The sequence below is a fragment of the Siniperca chuatsi genome, linkage group LG9 (assembly GCF_020085105.1).
Source record: "Siniperca chuatsi isolate FFG_IHB_CAS linkage group LG9, ASM2008510v1, whole genome shotgun sequence".
Taxonomy (NCBI): Eukaryota; Metazoa; Chordata; class Actinopteri; order Centrarchiformes; family Sinipercidae; genus Siniperca; species Siniperca chuatsi.
In genome coordinates, this window is record NC_058050.1 from 30281145 (window position 1) to 30301758 (window position 20614).

Sequence of the window (20614 nt, forward strand, 5' to 3'; positions counted from 1 at the left end):
TGATAACTTTCCAGAGTTGTAAAATCCTGCTGCGAATATTACAAACCATTGTGCAGTGTTTTGGCATCTGATAAGACTTTAAAAGCATTGATCTGCTGCTCCAACTGTATTTCCTGAATGTATTTCATTGTCTCACTGGTACCTTAAACACCAGTATGCAGGAGGACAACAGATCAGTCATTATTTGTAAAACCTATAAAAAAGGTGTTTTTCTCAACTTCTATCAAACCACAACACTCAAACTTATATTTTTGACTATGAACTGGATGGTTTCCAAGACCCTCTGGTTTAGAGTGACAGGGCCTTATATGAACCATTCCTCTTCTATTCCATCTGTGCTCTAGTGTACACTCTTGTTGTATATCAGTTGGTGACATTCCAAAACTATGGTCAAGTATACTGCAATTCGGTGGCAAAATGAAAACGTATCAACAAACATATTTAATATGAGTTTGTAGGAAGGTTTAATGTTCTTTTAAGCAGAGCAGTGATCAACTGACCACTGCTTTTTAGAATTAAGTCCCTTACAATTTCACTATGAGAGACACAAACAACTTAAGAACTCAGAAGATAAACATCAATAACATAGCTGAAGAATACAGAATGTGAATAATCATGGTATGTACGTATGCTACTACAGGGTGTATACAACTACTGCAGAGGTACAATCTACAGCGTTATATCTGGAAAAACCAACATGCATAAATACACCCCACTGATGGCATGTACTGTGTGGTTTGGAGTAACTATAGCAGAGCTACTCTATCCAACTCTTCACAAGAAAGCATGCCTCCAGAGAAATTATTGAGGACCAGAACAGTCTCATCTCCTCCCACCCTTTCATATACAGTTGTATGCAAAAGTTTAGGAACCCCTGACAATTTCCATGATTTTCATTTATAAATATTTGGGTGTTTGGATCAGCAATTTCATTTTGATCTATCAAATAACTGAAGGACACAGTAATATTTCAGTAGTGAAATGAGATTTATTGGATTAACAGAAAATGTGCAATATGCATCAAAACGAAATTAGACAGGTGCATAAATTTGGGCACCCTTGTCATTTTGTTGATTTGAATACCTGTAACTACTTAGCACTGATTAATTGGAACACACAATTGGTTTGGTGAGCTCATTAAGCCTTGAACTTCATAGACAGGTGCATCCAATCATGAGAAAAGGTATTTAAGGTGGCCAATTGAAAGTTGTTGTTCTCTTTGACTCTCCTCTGAAGAGTGGCAACATGGGGGCCTCAAAACAACTCTCAAATGACCTGAAAAAAAGATTGTTCTACATTATGGTTTAGGGGAGGCTACAAAAGTTATCGCAGAAATATAAGCTGTCAGTGTCCACTGTGAGGAACATAGTGAGGAAATGGAGGACTACAGGCACAGTTCTTGTTAAGGCCAGAAGTGGCAGGCCACATAAAATATTGGAGAGGCAAAGGCGAAGGATGGTGAGAACGGTCAAAAACAGCCCACAGACCACCTCCAAAGACCTACAACATCAACTTGCTGCAGATGGTGTCACTGTGCATCGTTCAACAATTCAGCGCACTTTGCACAAGGAGAAGCTGCATGGGAGAGTGATGCGAAAGAAGCCTTTTCTGCACACACGCCACAAACGGAGTCGCTTGAGGTATGCAAACACACATTTGGACAAGCCAGCTTCATTTTGGAATAAGGTGCTGTGGACTGATGAAACAAAGATTGAGTTATTTGGTCATAACAAGGGGCGTTATGCATGGCGGCAAAAGAACACAACGTTCCAAGAAAAACACTTGCTACCCACAGTAAAATTTGGTGGAGGTTCCATCATGCTGTGGGGTTGTGTGGCCAGTGCCGGTACTGGGAATCTGGTTAAAGTTGAGGGTCGCATGGATTCCACTCAATATCAGCAGATTCTTGAGAATAATGTTGAGGAATCAGTCACAAAGTTGAAGTTACGCGCCGGGCTGGATATTTCAACAAGACAACGACCCAAAACACTGCTCAAAATCTACTCTGGCCTTTATGCAGAGGAACAAGTACAATGTTCTGGAATGGCCATCCCAGTCCCCAGACCTGAATATCATTGAACATCTGCGGGGTGATTTGAAGCGGGCTGTCCATGCTCAGCAACCATCAAACCTAACTGAACTGGAGATGTTTTGTAAGGAGGAATGGTCCAAAATACATTCATCCAGAATCCAGACACTCATTACAGGCTATAGGAAGCGTCTAGAGGCTGTTATTTCTGCTAAAGGAGGCTCTACTAAATATTGATGTGATTTTTCTGTTGGGGTGCCCAAATTTATGCACCTGTCTAATTTCGTTTTGATGCATATTGCATATTTTCTGTTAATCCAATAAATCTCATTTCACTACTGAAATATTACTGTGTCCTTCAGTTATTTGATAGATCAAAATGAAATTGCTGATCCAAACACCCAAATATTTATAAATGAAAATCATGGAAATTGTCAGGGGTTCCTAAACTTTTGCATACAACTGTATTACACAATGGTGAGTCAAGAATTTATCGGATGTTATAAAGCACAGTGCACTGTGACACTGAGAAAAGAGGCTTTAGGCTTTAAGTTGGAGGAAGAAGCATGCATATTTACGTACAATATCACTACAATCCAGTGGAGACATAATTCTAGATTGAGCAATGGTCTTCCAACTAGCAGAAGAGAAACTTAAATGTGCTTTTCGGGTGTTGTACATGGCTTAAAAGTCAGTCTATTATCTAGTGACATATCTAAATTTTTGTAACATTCAACAATTTCAATTTGAGAACCCCGAAGAGTTTAAATATGGGCAGTAGGTACACTTCATTGGTTGGCTGGTGACGAAAGCTGCCTCCATATACATCACCTGCCTTCGGGTCAGCCAATAGCAAAAATCAATTGCAATAGCTGGGTTTCAACCTGTAGAGGGCGGTCGCTATGCATATTTATAAACAGATTATGTAGAATTTAAATACTTTGCACTAGAATGTCAAGATTTTGACCTGAATCCACCAATAACACTACTAAATACCCATATACATTGATTTTCAGCTGGAAAAAAGCGGTTTTGGGATTTAGTTACTCTTAAATCTCACTCCCTCTATGTGTATCTGAGAAAACTGTGCTGCAGATTTTACACCCAGCTATAATAAATAAATAAATAAATCAGGTGCAGCGGCTATTTGTATGCATTTCCATTGCCTTCTTTCATATTTTGTGTAATTGTTTTGTATTTAACAGGATGTACAATATTTAAATCTTTTTCTCCCTGCCTACCCCCACCTCCCTCACCGGTATGATCTGTCCACAGACTCCAATGGGTTCATGTCTGGTGTAGCAGAAATAATCTCCATCGATGGGGATGGTCTTTCCCTCCCATTTGTCAGCCCAGCCTGCGTAGTACCTAAACACAACACAACTGGTTTAGACACAATATCTGTGCTTACAGTAAAGGGTTTTTCCCCCCAAAAGTTCAAAAGCAGAGCTACTTCGTCTGACTTATGTCTTACCTATGAGATTACATTAAAGAGCTAGATAAATTGTCCACTCAAACTGAGGCAGCCGAAGGCATTGTTAAGAAGTAGCAAGGCAGTGTTATATCAGGACTGCATTTTATGACTTTGCTGGCCACAGGGAAGCAGAAAGTTTTCAAAACAAAAAGGTACACAATGAAGCTTTAAAATGCCATAAAACCCTGTGTTGTGTTTGTTACCTGAGACATTTCACCACATTAGGCAGATCCACAGTGTAGGAAACAGCGTATGGCTTCCCATTGTCAAGGGTCTCCAGTTCCTGTGGCAACACCACAATATCAATTTAATGCATAGCAAGTTTACATGGCATGTACAACACTGAACCAATTTTAAGTTGTGCAATATTATGGGATATGATGCGTTTCCCATAATTGAAAATAGAAAATACACACAATGCTGCTACTGTTAATAAGAAGCAGTATAAGAGACATGTTAAGGAAGTAATGTGTATTTTTGACAATCTGGAAGAAGATATACAGTAATTGTATTATATAATACAGTATTTGTATTATATTTGATTTTATAGTTAGTAATAGTTATAGTAATAGTGAAACACAGAAGCAATCAGGTTGTTCCTGTTATTTTGTTCTCACTGTCTAAATTTATCACAGGGGACATTAAATGCACAAACATTTCAGCTATGCCTTCGTCAGTGTGCAATAGTAATATTTTGTTAAAAAGGTAGGTCCATCTTCCAAGAAGTTTATTATAAAAATCTTGTTTTGATTCTTCATCCATTTTTTCTTTTTGACTTATTCTCTAAATGATGTGCAAAAAGAAAGACAAAGAGATGACTAAGAGAAAGAGATAATATGGTAGATATTTAAATAAAGAATATGGTCAGTATTGGAAATTCTGCACTGGTCTATCCTGGGATTTATGATGAAACAGGTACATTTTTGTGTCAAATAATTTTTATCTGAACATTAATGTAAATATATATGTGTGTGCTCATGTGACTATACCTGGTGGGGCAACAACATAATACAAATAAAAGCATCCCTGTTTTTTCCCCCCCAAATGCTGTTCAACAGTGTTTTGACACTCATTTAATAATGACTCACAGCAAGGTAGGCAGCATCCCTCTCAATGGCATCGGCCAATCGGTTGAGTAGCAGGCCGCGATGAGAGGCGTCCATCCGTCGCCACGGTGACCCCAACCTAAAGGCATTATGTGCTGCTTTCACTGCCTTGTCTACATCTGGCTGGAAATATAACCCCACAACATGATTAACTTCATGACTTTGTGCTTTTAAAGGAATACTACTGTGAAAATGTATCAAATGCTGGAAAGGTGTAGGTTAAAGAAAAGTAAAACGAAATTTACTAAGGATTCCAATGGTGACCAAGAATCAAAACATTAAATTGTATCAAAAGGTAATCCACTTCTGTTGATTCATATATCAATATTCATAACATAGCTAAAAACAACTTCTGTGTCATGCTATCAACAGCTCATAGCTCAGAAGCTCCAATGGAAGAACCACACTCCGTGATTTCCTGGAGAAACCAGATATGTTTGGAACACACAGATAAATGGCAGAGAAGTGCATTATGCTGCAAGACAAGAAATGTTTTTCTTGGCATGGCTTAGCAGGGCAGTTTTCCCGAGCGGGTGTTTGTTTAGGAGTTCATTAAACAAGCTAAGCTGCAAGGCAACAGCAAACAAATTTTCCTTTGCAAGTCTGTTAAATTGTGGTGTTCCCCAAGGCTCTGTTTTTAGCCAGCAATTGTTTTCAATTTACATGCTTCCCCTCACTTAGGTGATACAAAACCCATCATGTATTCTTCCATTGCTATATGGATGACAGTGCATCCCAGTGTTGCTGTGCAGACATTTGAGTTTTCCTGTATCTGACATAACTGATTTTAAAATCAAAATCATCCAGGTGAGCATTGATGGTGGCAGCCTGTAGGAGGTCATGGCATGGTGGCAAAGGAACTAGGTCCACAGGAGCTGCAGCAGAGAAGAAGGCAAGCTGTGATGGAAGACCAGCATTTGGCCTCGCCACAGATTCTCTCAAGAACTGATACTGGCACTTCTTGTTGTCTCTCTGAGACATCAAACTGCAGTCCAGAAAAGAAAATGAAGTCTAGTCCCACCACTGTAGGGAAAGCAAGATGACACAAGGTAATGTCACTGGTTGGGACGAATGTGAGGTTCATTTCACTCCATCATGTTCCCGTCCCATTTTGTCACAATTGAAAATGACTTCCGGATGGAAGCCGAAACGTCTCGATTCTGAAAACAGTGTCCAGATGACTACGACTGAAACCTTTTCTACGATCCATCATAAAAAAGGTCTTCCCTCTCCATCTGCTAGGTACAAGGGTCCCCTTGTCCAAGGCTTCCAGTTGGGGGTTGATGTTTTTCAAAAATCAACTTTATTATCTCCTCTTCTTCAATATTTGGTTTCCAGTGCTTGCATAGTGACTGGTACATGTAGGCAAAGTCTCTGATGCGTTCACTCTCTCCCTGAATTCTATTGCGCTCCCTTTATGCAAGTTCATCATAGTCCTCTGACAGGAAGGCAGTATGGAACTGGTCATGGAATTCTCTCTTATGAATTTTATGTCTGCCCACATCCCACCAATCTCTTGCAGTTCCGTGAAGTATATTACGCAGGGTGGCAATGAGCTCCTCATCTGTGAGTGGATTGAGAGCTAGAAAATCCTCACACCTTTCCAGGTATTGGAGTGGGTTAGGTCTATCATTCAGTCTCCCAAATGTTGGAAATTGAAGTTCAACAGGATTCACTTCCCATGAACCTGCTCTTTAATTCCCCATGAATGGTGGATCCTCCAGGTGACCCAAAATTGTCCTCTGGCATGCCAGGCTGTATGGTGGATTGTATTCTGGGGCAGTTCGAAATGAGCAGGGGCTTTTCTACCTGTAAAGCCTCAGTGGGTTTGAACACTTGCACGGCCAAAGTTGGTAGTAACTTTAGCCGTCGTTATTTCCTCAGTCAGACAGTTTCTGTATTGTGTTTTTGCTGCAGTGGGAAGGCTCCTCCTGCAGCTGGCCTCAACCAACCCGCAGAGGAATCAAAGGCACACAGAACTTGTTGGAAAACGCCAATATCCAGCAACTGTGAAAGAAAGAAGCCTTCTAAGCCTGCTCCAGTTCAGGGGTCACACAACAAAAGGTTAGAAAAGAAGAAACCCTGGACCCTATGCACCCAGCCATGTGGTGCAGAGAAATAGAAAAAAAGAACAAACTAACTCTTAAAGAAAGAAACTCTGCATCATCTGGTATCCAATGGTCCTCATTTCATTTATTAAAAGGTTCATAGGGTGTTCATGTCATTCACTCATGGTTGCATTTATCAGTTCATTTAAGTGTCAAGTAGTTATTAATTGTGTTTGTGTTGTCAGCAGATTATTGTGTGTAGTTAGTTTAATAAACCTTTCATTTATAAAGAAAGCATTTAATTATTATGTGGTTTGTGTGTATGACGTATTCTGGTCAATATACACGAGACAAGAACTCTGTAGCAGCTTCAGAACGAGACTAAATTGATTATTAATTGTTTTGCTGTGAATTTATTAATTGACTATCAAGAGTTTCTCTTTGTAAAGAATGGTGCCCCGAGGTCAATTTAACATAAGTTGAATTCTGTTATTTACTGTGAATGCAGATTTTCTTCTGATAGCCGGAACAGAGTGTAACTCTGCTCCTTCCTCTTACCAAAATTAAGGTCCTTTGCTATGATCAGTTTAATGCCTTTTAAGCCTTAATTCACTACAATTAATTCAATTCAATTAAGTTTTTCATTGGCTGTAGTGTTTGTGTCCTTTACTGTTCATGACAGTTACACTGTGACAGGACATACTACTGATCATCTTCTACAACTGCCTCATCAAAAAAGCTTTTATACTTACTGTACTCCATAACAACAACAAACAGCACTCTGTGCAACAACAGTGTCAATCCACATAAACCTGTACCACCTCAGGCTTCTGAAGTCCCTTGTAAGTACCATGTTATGCCCCATACTGTACAGTGAGTAGGCCTACTTTACAACATACACAGTAACATATACTGCACTACAAAAATTACACTGTAAATTGGGAAGAATTATGCTGTACTTGCAGGCCGTAATCTAATGCATTACCGAAGTTCTCCATCTACGTACAAACAACCAACACTACTCTGACTGGTTAATGCATAGACGGAGGGTGTAATCATGAAACAATAAAATATGTACAGAGTATAAGACATGTGGTTTACAAAGCAGATCTGCATGCTGAAGTGGAAAAACAGCAACTTAAATTCATTTGGACTTTCAGTTGGACCTAACCAGTTCCATTTCAGTTTAATGTTACTTTCCAGTTCCAGTAAATGTTACCCACAAATGCTCCCCACCTTTAGTGGAACATAAATGATTGTGAATTAAAGCAGTTTGTATGTATCAGAGAGTTTGCTTACCTCATCAGCCTCTGCAACTTGACAGATGACTTCACCGGTTGCTGGGTTGATCGTAGGGAAAGTTTTCCCACTTGCTGCATCCTGCCACTGGTTGTTGATAAACAGCTGAAACATTAAAATGTATCATTACAGGGCTGCATTTGTACCAAAATAACATCAATTACACTTCAAAAAAGATGAGAACGTAGATCTTCATCTTGAAGTAATGCTCAGCAACTTTCACCAAGGCTTAAAATTCTAAGCTACAAGGAACGTAAAAAATCAACTGATACTGATTTTTCTGTTATAAACTAGAGCCCGACTGATATGGGATTTTTGACAACGAGAGCAATACCGATTTTAAAGGGGAAACATTCATAGATTACTGATAATTTTAGTGATTTTTTGAGTTAGAATGAAAATAGACCTTTTCTATGTGGATTGTGCATCGGTATGCCTATGCAAAGGTACTCAGACGGCAAACAAATAAATATTAAAAGAATATTTAACATGTTAAATGGGCGACTGTGGCTTGGTGGTAGAGCCCACATGTCGAAGTATCCTTGAGCAAGACACTGAACCCCAAATTGCTCACGAGGGCTCTGTGTGTGTATGAGTGATTACCTTGGACTTAGTATGCCATCAGTGTATGAATGTGCATGAATGGGGTGAATGTGATATGTAGCACTTTGAGTAGTCGGAAAAGACTAGAAAGGTGCTATATAAGTACAGTCCATTTACCATTTAAATAATTAACAGTAATATCAAGCTACACTTAACTCGACAGTCATGCACTACAACTTATTACTTACTACATTGTATTATTATACCGTATTATCATCATCATCAACCGGTAAACCCACTTGGTACTTCACACTTATTTTAATACTTATACCCACTTGGTACTTAATTTATTTTCTGACCTTTTTTTAGTGCATTTTATTATATTTTTTGCTAGTACTTTCTCCTGTGTGCACTGACGTAAAGGCGAGCTGCTGTAACAAGTTTCCCTTCGGGGATCAATAAAGTATTTCTGATTCTGATCTGATCAGTTAAATGCTGAAGTAGCAGAAAATGCCATGGAAATACTCAAGTAAAGTACAAGTACCTCTAAACCAAGTACTAAATGTACTTGGTTACATTCCACCACTGCTCTCTACTAAACCACATATTCTCCACTCTATCAAGTTATAAGATTCATGCTACAGCTTTGTTCCAATTCTGAACGATTATTTCAATGGATTGAACTCCAATCAGAATCGCCTTTTTCTGTAGTAATATTTCACTGTTAATAACGGTCACTAACATTAACTCATGGTTTGTTGCTGCCAAGTCAAGAGATAAACAGCACCTCTGCTATAAATGTTCAGGGGAAATGTTCAACATATGTGGTGAAAAAAAACAGACTCCTGCGATTCCAATATGAGAACATTATTTACTTACTTTGCAGCATTGCATCTCACCAACTAGGTAAGAATATAGCGTGAAGTCAACACTCAGACTCAAACCACCACCGCACCATCGACTGCTGAGCTGCAGAATGATGAAGAGATGCTTTGATGCTTATCTTTCAATCTGCTACTGACTGACAAACTATAGCTGGCTAGCTACCTCACTAACACAGCAAACAGTTGTGATGAGCATGAGTGCCATGAGAGTTGTCAAGGACAGGGTTATATTAGAGATATATTGAAAGGGGAAAATGATGGGTTCAATGTTTATTAACTTTCCAGCAATTAATAAATTAATTCAAACTATTTCAAAAATAGAACATGACTGCTATATTTGTGAAGTGACAAAACTTTTGGTAACAAATTAGCTCAAATACATGAATTATCCTTTTCTTTGTGTTTAAATCACACCTAATTAGAAAGATTTCAGGAAACATTATTTCCTGATATTAAATTGTGTATGATAAAACAGTCAGTCAGTCAGTTTGAATTTTACAAAACTCCATGAAAGCACTTAAATCAGTTGCTATGACGACTGCCCTGCACTGACAGAACAAGTTTGAATAGGTTTTGCAGGCAGTGGAGTTTCTTTGTTGTGGTCAGTTGTGGTGTTACTCCAGCTATGAATGACACGCAAGTACTTTTTTCCCCAGTGTTTTAATCCAAGTTTTAGCCAAATTGTTAAAATAACACCACAGTCTGCTGCAGGCTACATTAGTCAGATGTAGCTAAAGCAAGGGCAGCTAGCTAGCTATGGAAACACAGTTGATGTTGGCAGTTAAATATGTCTATAACTTCAGTTAATGGAGAGTGACACCACCTTGTTGACTTATTGCTGCATACAGACAGTAAATACACACGTGTGTATTTTTAACACTACCAATTGGATTCAGTTTGTAAAAGCTGTGATGCTAGCACACTAATTGTGACTAGCAACATTATAATAGCTCTCAGTGTGGTAACAGTCCATGTTACTGTAACGTTATTGGTTGTGTGTTTACTGTTAGCTAAAATCTGAAGATAAAACTACCTCAATATGATATTGTATATGAGCTTTTGGTTGATTAAAGTCACTTTTTCAACTTTGTTATTAACTGTCGCCACCAGCCAGAGCACCACAAAACCCAGTATCCAGCCTGAAATCTACTCAGTCTCCGCCTATCATCCCTGATCTTTTCTCCATCTTTCCCCCCATGCTTCAGGTAACATCCTATGGACTGGTGAGCACAAACTAATATTACATGTGGGGTCTGTTTTGGATTTTGCACTAGCAGGTGAAGCTCCCGCTTGTTTTAGGCCATTGGCTCCCAAGCCACAACTTCGGCCTGCATTGTTTTTTTTTCTTAAAGCACATTATTTTTTATTTCAGTTTCAGTGAGTGTGTGTAAGCAAGTGAAAGGTTATGTTCCAAACTGAATTTAAAGGGTGGAAAATAGTAAAAACTAAAATTTTTGGTTTTAAGTTATAAGGGAAACACACTTAAGTGGTTTTGTATATTGTTTTCTTATTCATGTTAGACTATTATTTTTAAGCGGTTAAAAATATTTGTGTTCACTTTTAAGTTAAACTTTAACTCTTTAGAACTCATCATATATATATATATATATATATATATATATATATATATATATATATATATATGATTGCAGATCTGAATGTATTACTGTAACCAACAAATTCCTATCTTACAGATAAGTAATGACTTTCAAAGACGCTGTCCTGCCCCTTGAGTCTACATGTGTGTCACAGCTGGATGGCACCAGACCAAACTCCAAAGGAGTAGAGGTGGTCAGCACCACAAGAGTGTGTTAATGGAATGCATTCAGGTGAGGTGACAGTGTGAAGTCATATTTATATTTACTTCAATTATTAAGTAGTTTGTTGTTTGCTAACAAGTACATTGATTTTTTGTTTACGAAATGATTTCTAACAAAATGTACTCCTCATTGAGGCCTACTGATGGAAATGTGTCCTTTGAAACCTGTAACTGATTATTTTATTTAAATAAGATGTGTTTTACTTCAGCAAAACTGAAGAAATGAAGCATCATCTGAATCTGAATTAAATCTCTGGACTCTCTGGAATCTCTCTAAGTTTATATTTGCGCTTTCATCAAAAAATGTGACAGTGCATAGTTATAATAATTGTGGTCTATTTGTGTGTCTTATGGGGAACAGCAGATAGTAAAAAGTTGAATGAGCAGCAAGAATTACACTTAAGAATGCTCTTAAGTACCAATTTAGGAGTAAAAGCAAGCTTATAAAATTGACAGCAGTTGCATCAACATACTAGGAATAATTAGAATTGTGTTTACATAATCTATTTTGGATGGAGGGCAGTGGCTTTAGCTATTATGGTTACTACTCACATGGACAACCATTTTGTGACAACCATTTCCACTTGTGTATGTACTAATTATTAGCTAAATAATTATTAGTAACAACACTTTTTTAAAAAGCCCATCAGGATAATAGTTGTTAAACAACTGAGATAAAAATAGACAAACGCCGGAGACAATGAGGCTGAGGCGCAGCTACATGAGCTTCAGCTAAACGTTTCACTTGGCACCTTCACAAGTTGTTTGTTCAACAAACAAAAAAATCAGACAGTATTGTTAAAGGTGGCATTGCGGTGAACTGCTATCACCTGTCAACAACAGACAAAAGAGAAATCTGGTGCAGCATTACTTAAGTATCAGACAGCGGACAAGTTGTGGGTGTTATGGCGCAGCGTCGCAGAGCCTCTGCATGCACTAATGGAATGACACGAAGCACAAGTTAACTTAAGTTCAAAAAAGTTTGATGAAACTTCATTAGGTTAGCAGGCTATGAAAAGATCAGAGCCTTCACGCGTGCAGCTACGCTTACCAAAACGGCCAGAAACGCTGCGCATTTTTCCTGGTAAATGTACTTGACACGCTTTGGTTTGCTGCCGAAGAAGAGCACAGTCTGTAAACATCACAAACTGACATGGCCAATTAATACATGGATTAACATTACAAGGACGCACTGTTAATAATTAACCTCACCATGTGAAACTTATCTCTTCCAAGTAGGATTTCGCAATGGGAGTTTGTCTGGATTCCTTAGTACAAAGAGACTCCTTTCTAACGTTACTTTACTTGTCTCCTCAATGTTGCCGGCTGCTCTTTAACAAATCATGCAGCAAGCACATCATAACATAACATTAGCAGGAACTACTTAAATAGAAAGTTGGTGCGTCTGGATCCTGGACCTCAGCTCGTGTTCCATGTCAAAGCAGACCTTGGCACGTCACTTGAAAAATGTAGTACAACTGTTTGCAGCAGACAGTTAACACCTCACTGGTACCTTTACGTTAATGATGAATTGGTGTTTCGCAGCGCAATAACACACACTTGTTGATTGCGCACTTGGCCAATGTCCAAAGTCACGTTTAAGCACATGTGATAATTGGGCCTAACTTTACCTTGTTATAGTGGACCTCGGGTTGGCTGCTGGGTGCTGGGATGGCAGCCGCGGAGTAGTGACATGCCGACAGTCGGCTCAGTCTGGGAAGGGCCCTAGAAAACACGGCACGGAGCATGATGCTTCTTCTTGCACGCCAAACGCGACAGAAACAATCTGCGTGTAGTCCAGACCACGGCTAAACGAGCAGCTTCGAAAGGCAGAGGTGGACCTGTGGACCTTCATTCCCGCCCACGTTCTGTACGTCAGCCAGTCACGTGACACATGTAGCTTTGAATAGTTCCAAGCGGGAGATTGGGCCATTGGGAATGTTTTGTTATTTATCTGTTTTTCTTTTTTCTGTTCTTGCACAAAGCAATAAGAAGAAAATAAGAAAATCCTACGTGGGATTCCTGAAACGTGCGTTGACAGCCAAGTTTGTTCTTACCCACCTGTGTGTGCTGATGAATGATGTCTGATATTACACATTTTTCTTCAAAACGCAAGAAAATTAAGTGCCCTATCGGCTTACGAGTGGTCTAGGGCACTTAATTTTTGATCTTACATAAGAACAAGTGGGAAGTACTCAAGTACTGATGAATGCAACAAAGGTTCTTAACGATACATGCATGAGGCCCATTGTTTTCTTACTGAACAGCAGGAATTACCAACAACAGTCACTTTGAATTACTTATTCTATGTATCCTAAGTTATTTTTTTATGTTTGAAATGTTAGGTATTTGTATTGTTGAAAAAATAATTACTGAAGAAACAGATTGGAATGAAACACTGCTGTACTCTAGCTGTTGAGATGATATCACATCCTGATGTAATCTTTCTAACTTTCAGATACCAATGTGAATATTTATCCATTTATTGATCCAATTAATTAAATGAGGTAGTTATGCACTGATGTGAATATAGGCAACATGAATGACCCTCATTCTCTATACTTAATTATGTTTACAGTATGCTAGGCTTCATTGTAACAGCAGTATACCAGGGGAAATGAGTGATGGAAAATATTGTGTAAATTATGGGACTTCTTCTTCTTCTTCTTCTTCTTCTTCTTCTTCTTTGATTTACTGGCGGGCTACAAACCAACGTTAAAGGTGCATGCCGCCACCTACTGTACCGGAGTGTGTAACATCATGACTTTAACCAAAACTAACATACGGGGGAAAAAACAAAACAAATACACACACACTGAAAATAAGTAACACTTTATAGATTTTATATTCTAGATATTATACCTGCTTCTTTTAAATATTTGAATAAAGCCCTTTGAACCTGTAAGTGTTTCTCCCCGGTCTCTAACAGACCTTTGATGCTCCGCTCCCTGCCTCTCTGCCACTCTGCCCTTCAGTCTCTCTCTTTCTACACTGAACCTCCTACATCCCATCAGCACGTGTTCAGCAGATTCCTTCCAGTTACAAGTCTCACATTTATCTGACACTGACTGTTTCATGGTATACAAGGTAGCATTGAGTCCTGTGTGTCCTGGTCTTAGCCTAGCACAGATAACATCTTCTTTCCTACATTTACCTGATTATTTCTGACTCTGACAGATTTTTGGATTTTATAGCATTCTCTACCCTCACTGTCGTTATTCCAGATTCCCTGCCATGATGTCATTATTCCCTGATGAGTTAGTGACTTTGCTTCTGATCTCCCAAAACAAATTTCTAAAATGTCATTATCATTTTTGTTTAGTGCATTTTTAGCAAGTTTATCGGCAGTCTCATTTCCCTCTATTCCAACATGAGCTGGTCTCCAGCAGAAATGAACATCGATTCCTGGTTGCTGCAGATTTAGTAGGCTCATATAAACCTCGATTAAAAGATCCTCTCAGACCGATTCTCCTGACTGTATACTTTGTATTGCAGCAGCAGACTCTGAACATACCACCACTTTAATTGGTGTAACCTCCTCTACCCACTGAAGACGTCTGCTGTGTGTCCTGAGAACCTGTTTGAGATTCTCTAACACTTCCTCGGTCAGATTCTGGGATGTATATACCCACCCCTACATGTTCGTTATTTGAGTGTTTTGATCCATCTGTAAAAATATTAAGATAATTATAGTAACTTTTCTTCACATACTCTTGAACCATGCACCCAGTGTTATTATTCTATCAAACAGAACATTTCAAGTTAAAGTAGGATCAGAAATCTCAGATAGTTTTGTTATTAAAAGCGGGATACCCCAAGGTAGTGTCATCAGTCCAATTCTATTTAATATCATGATTAAAGATTTCTTTGAAAATACAGAGACAGGTGTACAGTCAGCATTGCGGTGTTAAATGTAAGGAGGTGTGTGGTCGGAACAGAATGGGGAGCTGACAAAGAAGCATTATTACACATATACAGGGCTTTGATGAGAGCTGCTTTGGATTATGGTTGCATGGTGACTGAAGCAGCAGCAAAAACTCACCTAGAAAAACTGGACAGGATACAATATAGAGCACTAAGACTTTGTTTAGGAGCAGTCAGAACAACGGCCATTAATGCAGTGCTGGTTGAATCTAGTGAACTGCCTCTGCATCTGAGAAGAACTAGATTATCTCTAACATACTGGGTAAGAAGGTTTTGACTGGGACATTAACAAGAAGGTGAAACAGTACAAATGAGATACTATACAACACAGTCCAGCAGTGATTCATAGCAGCATTTCTCCATGGATATTTCCACAACCCAAAGTAAATCTGCAAATATTAGAAAAGAGAGTGGGCAGAGAGGAATAAAATCCATGATCCAGTTATATAACTTTCCACCTATGCTTAGCTTGTTCAGTTTAATTAACAGACCTTCTCTCCACATGGAATCATACACTTTCTCAATGTCAAAGAAAACTATAGCCATCATTTCCTTCATATTAAGGGTCTTTTCAATTTCATTACTTACTTTAATTACAGCATCTGCTGTAGATCTTCCTTTCCTAAATCCACTCTGATACTCGTTTAACAGTCTTCCTTTTTCTAAAAAGAATGCTAGCCTGTAGGCAATCATTTTTTCCATCCATTTAGTGTGAGGTTAGTGCTATTGGTCTGTAGTTTTCAGCATTTGATGTATCTTTTCCTGGTTTAGCAAATGGTCAAATTAATGCCATCTTCCACTTCACAGGTAATCTTCCCTCTGTCCATATCTTATTGAAAAATGTCAACACTGTTTCTAATGCTCCCTCTGGTAACTGACTGAACACAGCATAACTCAGCTGATCTCGTCCCGGAGCAGAATATCTGCTGCCCTTCTCGTTTCCCTCAAGGTGAAGTCCACATCCAGAGCGGAGCTGGTTTCTACCTTTTTACCAGCACCTTTTCATGATCTTTTAGGACTTCTTCTTTCCTTTGTTTCTGTCTCTCAGTGAGGTGATTTCCACTGTGAACGCTGGCAAAGACTCTTCCTAGGAGCTTGGCTTTTTCCATTTCTGTTATTGCTAATTGGTCTCCATCTGCAAGTACTGATATTTTATTGTTTAACCTTCTCCCACTCATCTTTTAACCATATTCCATACACGACCCACATCTCTCTCTTCCAACAGAAGAACTAAACTGTCTCCAGGTATTCCTTTTAGCTGTTTTAATTATTTTGCGTGCTATGGCTCTTTTCCTTTTATTTTCCATCAAATTGTCAACATTCATGTTGTTTCTGAAGTTTCTGAAAGCACTATTTCTTTCTTTAATAGCCAAGCTACACTCATCATTCCACCATGGCACAGTTCTCTTATTCTCTGTCACAGTTGTACAGTTTATACTTTCTGAGGCAGCTTCAATTATCATACATGTGATTTCACTAGCACATTCATCTACATTTCATTCATTTTAATGTTACTAGCTAATTCCTGCAGCATTCTTTTGTCCCGCTGAGCCTTTTTAAAACACCATCTATATATAGGAGAACTTTCTTGGGTATATCTCTCTATATTTATATTACATATAATGGGAAAGTGGTCACTACCTGTGTTATCGTTGCATATTTTCCACTCACATAGAATAGCCATATTTGCAGAAACCAGTGGTAAATCAATACATGACATCTTATTCCTGTTTATATCTAATCTTGTTCCTTTACCATTGTTTAGACAAACAAGATTTCTGGGATCTATCGCTTCTTCAATCACTATACTATTATAATCAGTATGATCACTTCCCCATAGACTACTGTGTGCATTGAAATCACCGCACCAAACTTCTCTGTGACTTTCCTCTCCCAGTATTTCCTCAAACACTGCTGCTGTTAAAGTTTGACATGGACTGTAATAATTCATTATTTTGATTGAGCCTTGTGTTCTGTATACCTCAATAACTGTGCATTCATGTCCACCTGAAGGATTTATTCTTCTATATGCTAAATTATCCTTAATGAATGTGAGTCAGCCAACCCCCTTGTTTATTTGCTCTATCATGTCTGACTGAATTGTATCCTGCCAGTACAAAATCTAGATGTGGTCTCAGCCATGTTTCTTGAATTCATATTATATATGGTTTGTCCTTTAAATCCTTTATGACCTTCTTAAATTCCTGTCCATTTGCTATTAAATTTCTGCTATTCCACTGAAAGATGGTAAGCATCTGTGGTGACAGGCGAAACTGTGGTCTCCTCCACAATTGCAACATTTAACTGGCACATTTTTCCCACACTTTCCAAATGCAAATTGAATTCAAGAGCCAGGTGGGAGACTTTGGGCGGGCAGCCCAGGGGCTGGACATGTGCAGAGCTGATCTCCTGAGGTCTGTGACGAAGATTGACACCATCTGGAGGCCTGGCGGACTGCCGGTGGCACAGGAGGAAGGCCGGCAGCGAAGACAGAGAGTCGCAGGAGGCCGGCGGCAAGGACTGAGAGTCACTGGAAGCCGGCGGCGAGGACTGAGACCTTCTGGAGGACGGCGGCGAAGGCGGAGCCCCTCTGGAGGACGGCGGCAAAGGCGGGACCCCTCGGGAGGCCGGCGAACCAGATCAGGGCCCGGCAACAGGACAGCAGGACAGGGAACCGGCGGCGGGACAGCAGGACAGGAAGCCGGCGATGGAGAGACTGGTAGAGGAGCTGGCAGAACCAGTGATGTCTGGGAACCCGGAGCCTGCCACTCCGGCAGGGAAGGAGGATACTGCTGCAATCCAGCAGAGAATTCAGTGGCGTGCTGCAACCCAGCAGATGGTTCTGCGGCGTGCTGCGGTCCAACTGGGGTAGGAGGCGGCTGCAATCCAGCGGCGGCAAGGGATTGGTGCTGCTACGATCCAGCCGGGAAAGGAGGCGACTGCGATCCAGCAGCGGCAAGGGATTGGTGCTGCTTCGATCCAGCCGGGAAAGGAGGCAACTGCGATCCAGCAGGGAGTCCAGGAGGACGCTGCGATCCAGCAGGGAGTCCAGGAGGACGCTGCGATCCAGCAGGGAGTCCAGGGAGTGGGGGCTGCTGCGATCCAGCAGGGCACCCAGGGACTGGGGGCTGTTGCGATCCAGCAAAGAGTCCAGGGACTGGGGGCTGCTGCGATCCAGCAAAGAGTCCAGGGACTGGGGGCTGCTGCGATTCAGCAGGGAGTGCTGGCTGCTGCGATTCAGCAGGGAGTGCTGGCTGCTGCGATCCAGCTGTGACTGGAGGCCGCCACCGCAGCGCTGGGACTGGAGGCCGCCGCGGCTCTGGGACTGGAGGCGGCAGCGGAGCAGGTGAGTAGCTGGGCCACGGTGCAGGCAAACAGCTGGGCAGGCGAGCCACTGTGGGAGCCACGCTTCCTCCTGGAGCGTTTCCCAGAAGGCGACGAGAAAGCAACAGACTCAGGTGCCCTCGGGCTTGCAGGCTGAGATGCAGGTAAGTATGTAGGGATATGAACTGGGGGCCGGCAGGCTGGGGTGCAGGCTGATGGCTGGCAGGCTGGGGTGCAGGCTGATGGCTGGCAGGCCGGGGTGCAGGCTGATGGCTGGCAGGCCGGGGTGCAGTCTGATGGCTGCAAGGACCACCGAGAGCCAAGCGGGTGCCTAGGTATGGGTTCGAGGCTGGGACCGGTTCAGGAGTAGCAGGCATGGTTGCAGGCTGAGGTGTCTGGATATGAAGGAAGTCCGTAAGCCACCCAGGGATGGCCTCCCTCAGCCCAGGTGATGTTGAGAATCTGGTTTCGACCCGACATTTGATTGCCTCTCTGCGGGACTCGTCAAATATTTCCCCCCCAAATGTCCCTTAGGCATACCAGATCACGGACCATCTGGTCCGCTTCCTCGGCCAACTCTGCTGGGTCCATGATTGGTTGGGTCATGTTTGCAGGCAGACAGACCGGTAGGCAGACAGTGCAACAAACAGGTAAAAAGCAGATAGGTTACTGGCTGGTAGTGGTAGAAGCAGGGAAGTGAGTCCAAGGTGGCAAAACAGTTCAAATAGGGAGCAGGGAAGTTACAAAATCCAGGATCCAGCCAAGGTCCAAGGGAGACAAAGAATCCAAAAACAGAACTCACGGTAAAACTGCCGGGGAACTGGGCACTGGAACCAGGTACAACAAAAAGGTGCACCAAACAGGAACACTCAATAGACAGGAACAAAACTCAAGGCAGGAATCACTCAAGGCAGGAATCACTCAAGGCAGGAATCACTCAAGGCAGGAATCACTCAAGGCAGGAATCACTCAAGGCAGGAATCACTCAAGGCAGGAATCACTCAAGGCAGGAATCACTCAAGGCAGGAACAACACCATGTGTAACAACGATGACCCAACACTGAACAAAGAAAGAGACCCAGACTAAATACCCTAGGGGAGGTGAGACAACAAGACACAGGTGCAAACAATTAAGGAAGGACGGAAAACAAAGACAGGAAGTAAAAACACAAGACACACAAGGGAAGGAGAATGCTAAAAAATAAAACAGGAAATTAAAAACCTTAAACTACCACAAAGCCTAGCATAACTTTTCTTGGGAGGTTGTTTTCAAAGTCGATGGTTACTGACATCGTTTCTGCTCTTTCTCCATTTCTTTTAGTATTAATACGTTTAGCATCAAGCACTTTCCCTCCTTTCAGTTCTGTTTTGATATCCTCCATTGAAACAGATAGTGGTATTCCAAATATGACTCCCCTGTTTCTAGTAGCTGAGCCAGGTTCATGGGTTTTTACTTTTTTTACCATCCAGTGTAGTCATTTTCAGCAGAGCGTTTTGTTGTTCTTGACTCAATGCATGTACAAGTATACGTTTATTATTGAGGTACTTTACAAACTTCACTTTGTCTACATCCTTTTCCAGAGCTTTAGCCACTGATATGAGATGGAAATGCTCAAACTCAATTATGACTTTCCAGTCCTTGTTTTGGGTTTCAGGCCTCAGGCTTAGATATCCCCTAGCTCTTTTTGCCATTTCATCAGACTCAATTACCACTATTTCCACTTTTCTTTTTCTTCCTTTTGAACGCCACTTTCTGCCACTCCATACCTCCATGTTCCCATCCTTCGTCCTCACTCCCAAAGTTCATGATTATTACATTCACGATACAGTTGTTTGTATTTACCCGCTACTTGATTCCGACTCCTGCTCCTTGACTACGTGACGTGTCCTGATCATGTGACCTGTTTCACTGTACATTAAAATAGCACACTTTTTGTTTTAAATAACACTTTTAACCAAATATGATTTTAAGGTGGTATATTTTAGATACATTTTTGATCAACATAACCCTTTTAACATCTTGTGTATGTTACCTGTTTTTTTTTAAAATACATCTCCACATTTAAGAGTAGGTCTAAGACTTTCCTCTTTGATAAAGCTTATAGTTATGGCTGGCTTGGGTGAGTCCTGAACCATCCCTTAGTTATGCTGCTATAGGCCAAGA

General features: G+C 40.7%; 1 protein-coding gene across 3 annotated transcripts in view; it reads right to left on the bottom strand.

Annotated features, from left to right (window-relative positions):
* LOC122880938 (aldehyde dehydrogenase, mitochondrial-like) overlaps nucleotides 1–13079 on the bottom strand; it is a 46674-nt gene extending 33595 nt beyond the window's left edge. The window contains exons 1-5 of one of the 3 annotated variants that reach the window (XM_044206468.1): nucleotides 12834–13077; nucleotides 7957–8061; nucleotides 4592–4732; nucleotides 3707–3786; nucleotides 3286–3397 (exon numbers count right to left, since the gene is read on the bottom strand). In XM_044206468.1, the coding sequence (XP_044062403.1) occupies nucleotides 3286–3397; nucleotides 3707–3786; nucleotides 4592–4732; nucleotides 7957–8061; nucleotides 12834–12950 (555 nt within the window). In that variant the 5' untranslated portion in view covers nucleotides 12951–13077. Of the gene's footprint in view, nucleotides 1–3285; nucleotides 3398–3706; nucleotides 3787–4591; nucleotides 4733–7956; nucleotides 8062–12833 lie in introns of all 3 variants that reach the window. The other 2 variants (XM_044206467.1, XM_044206469.1) reach the window with 2 other exon arrangements.
* Between the last annotated feature and the right edge of the window lie 7535 nt (nucleotides 13080–20614).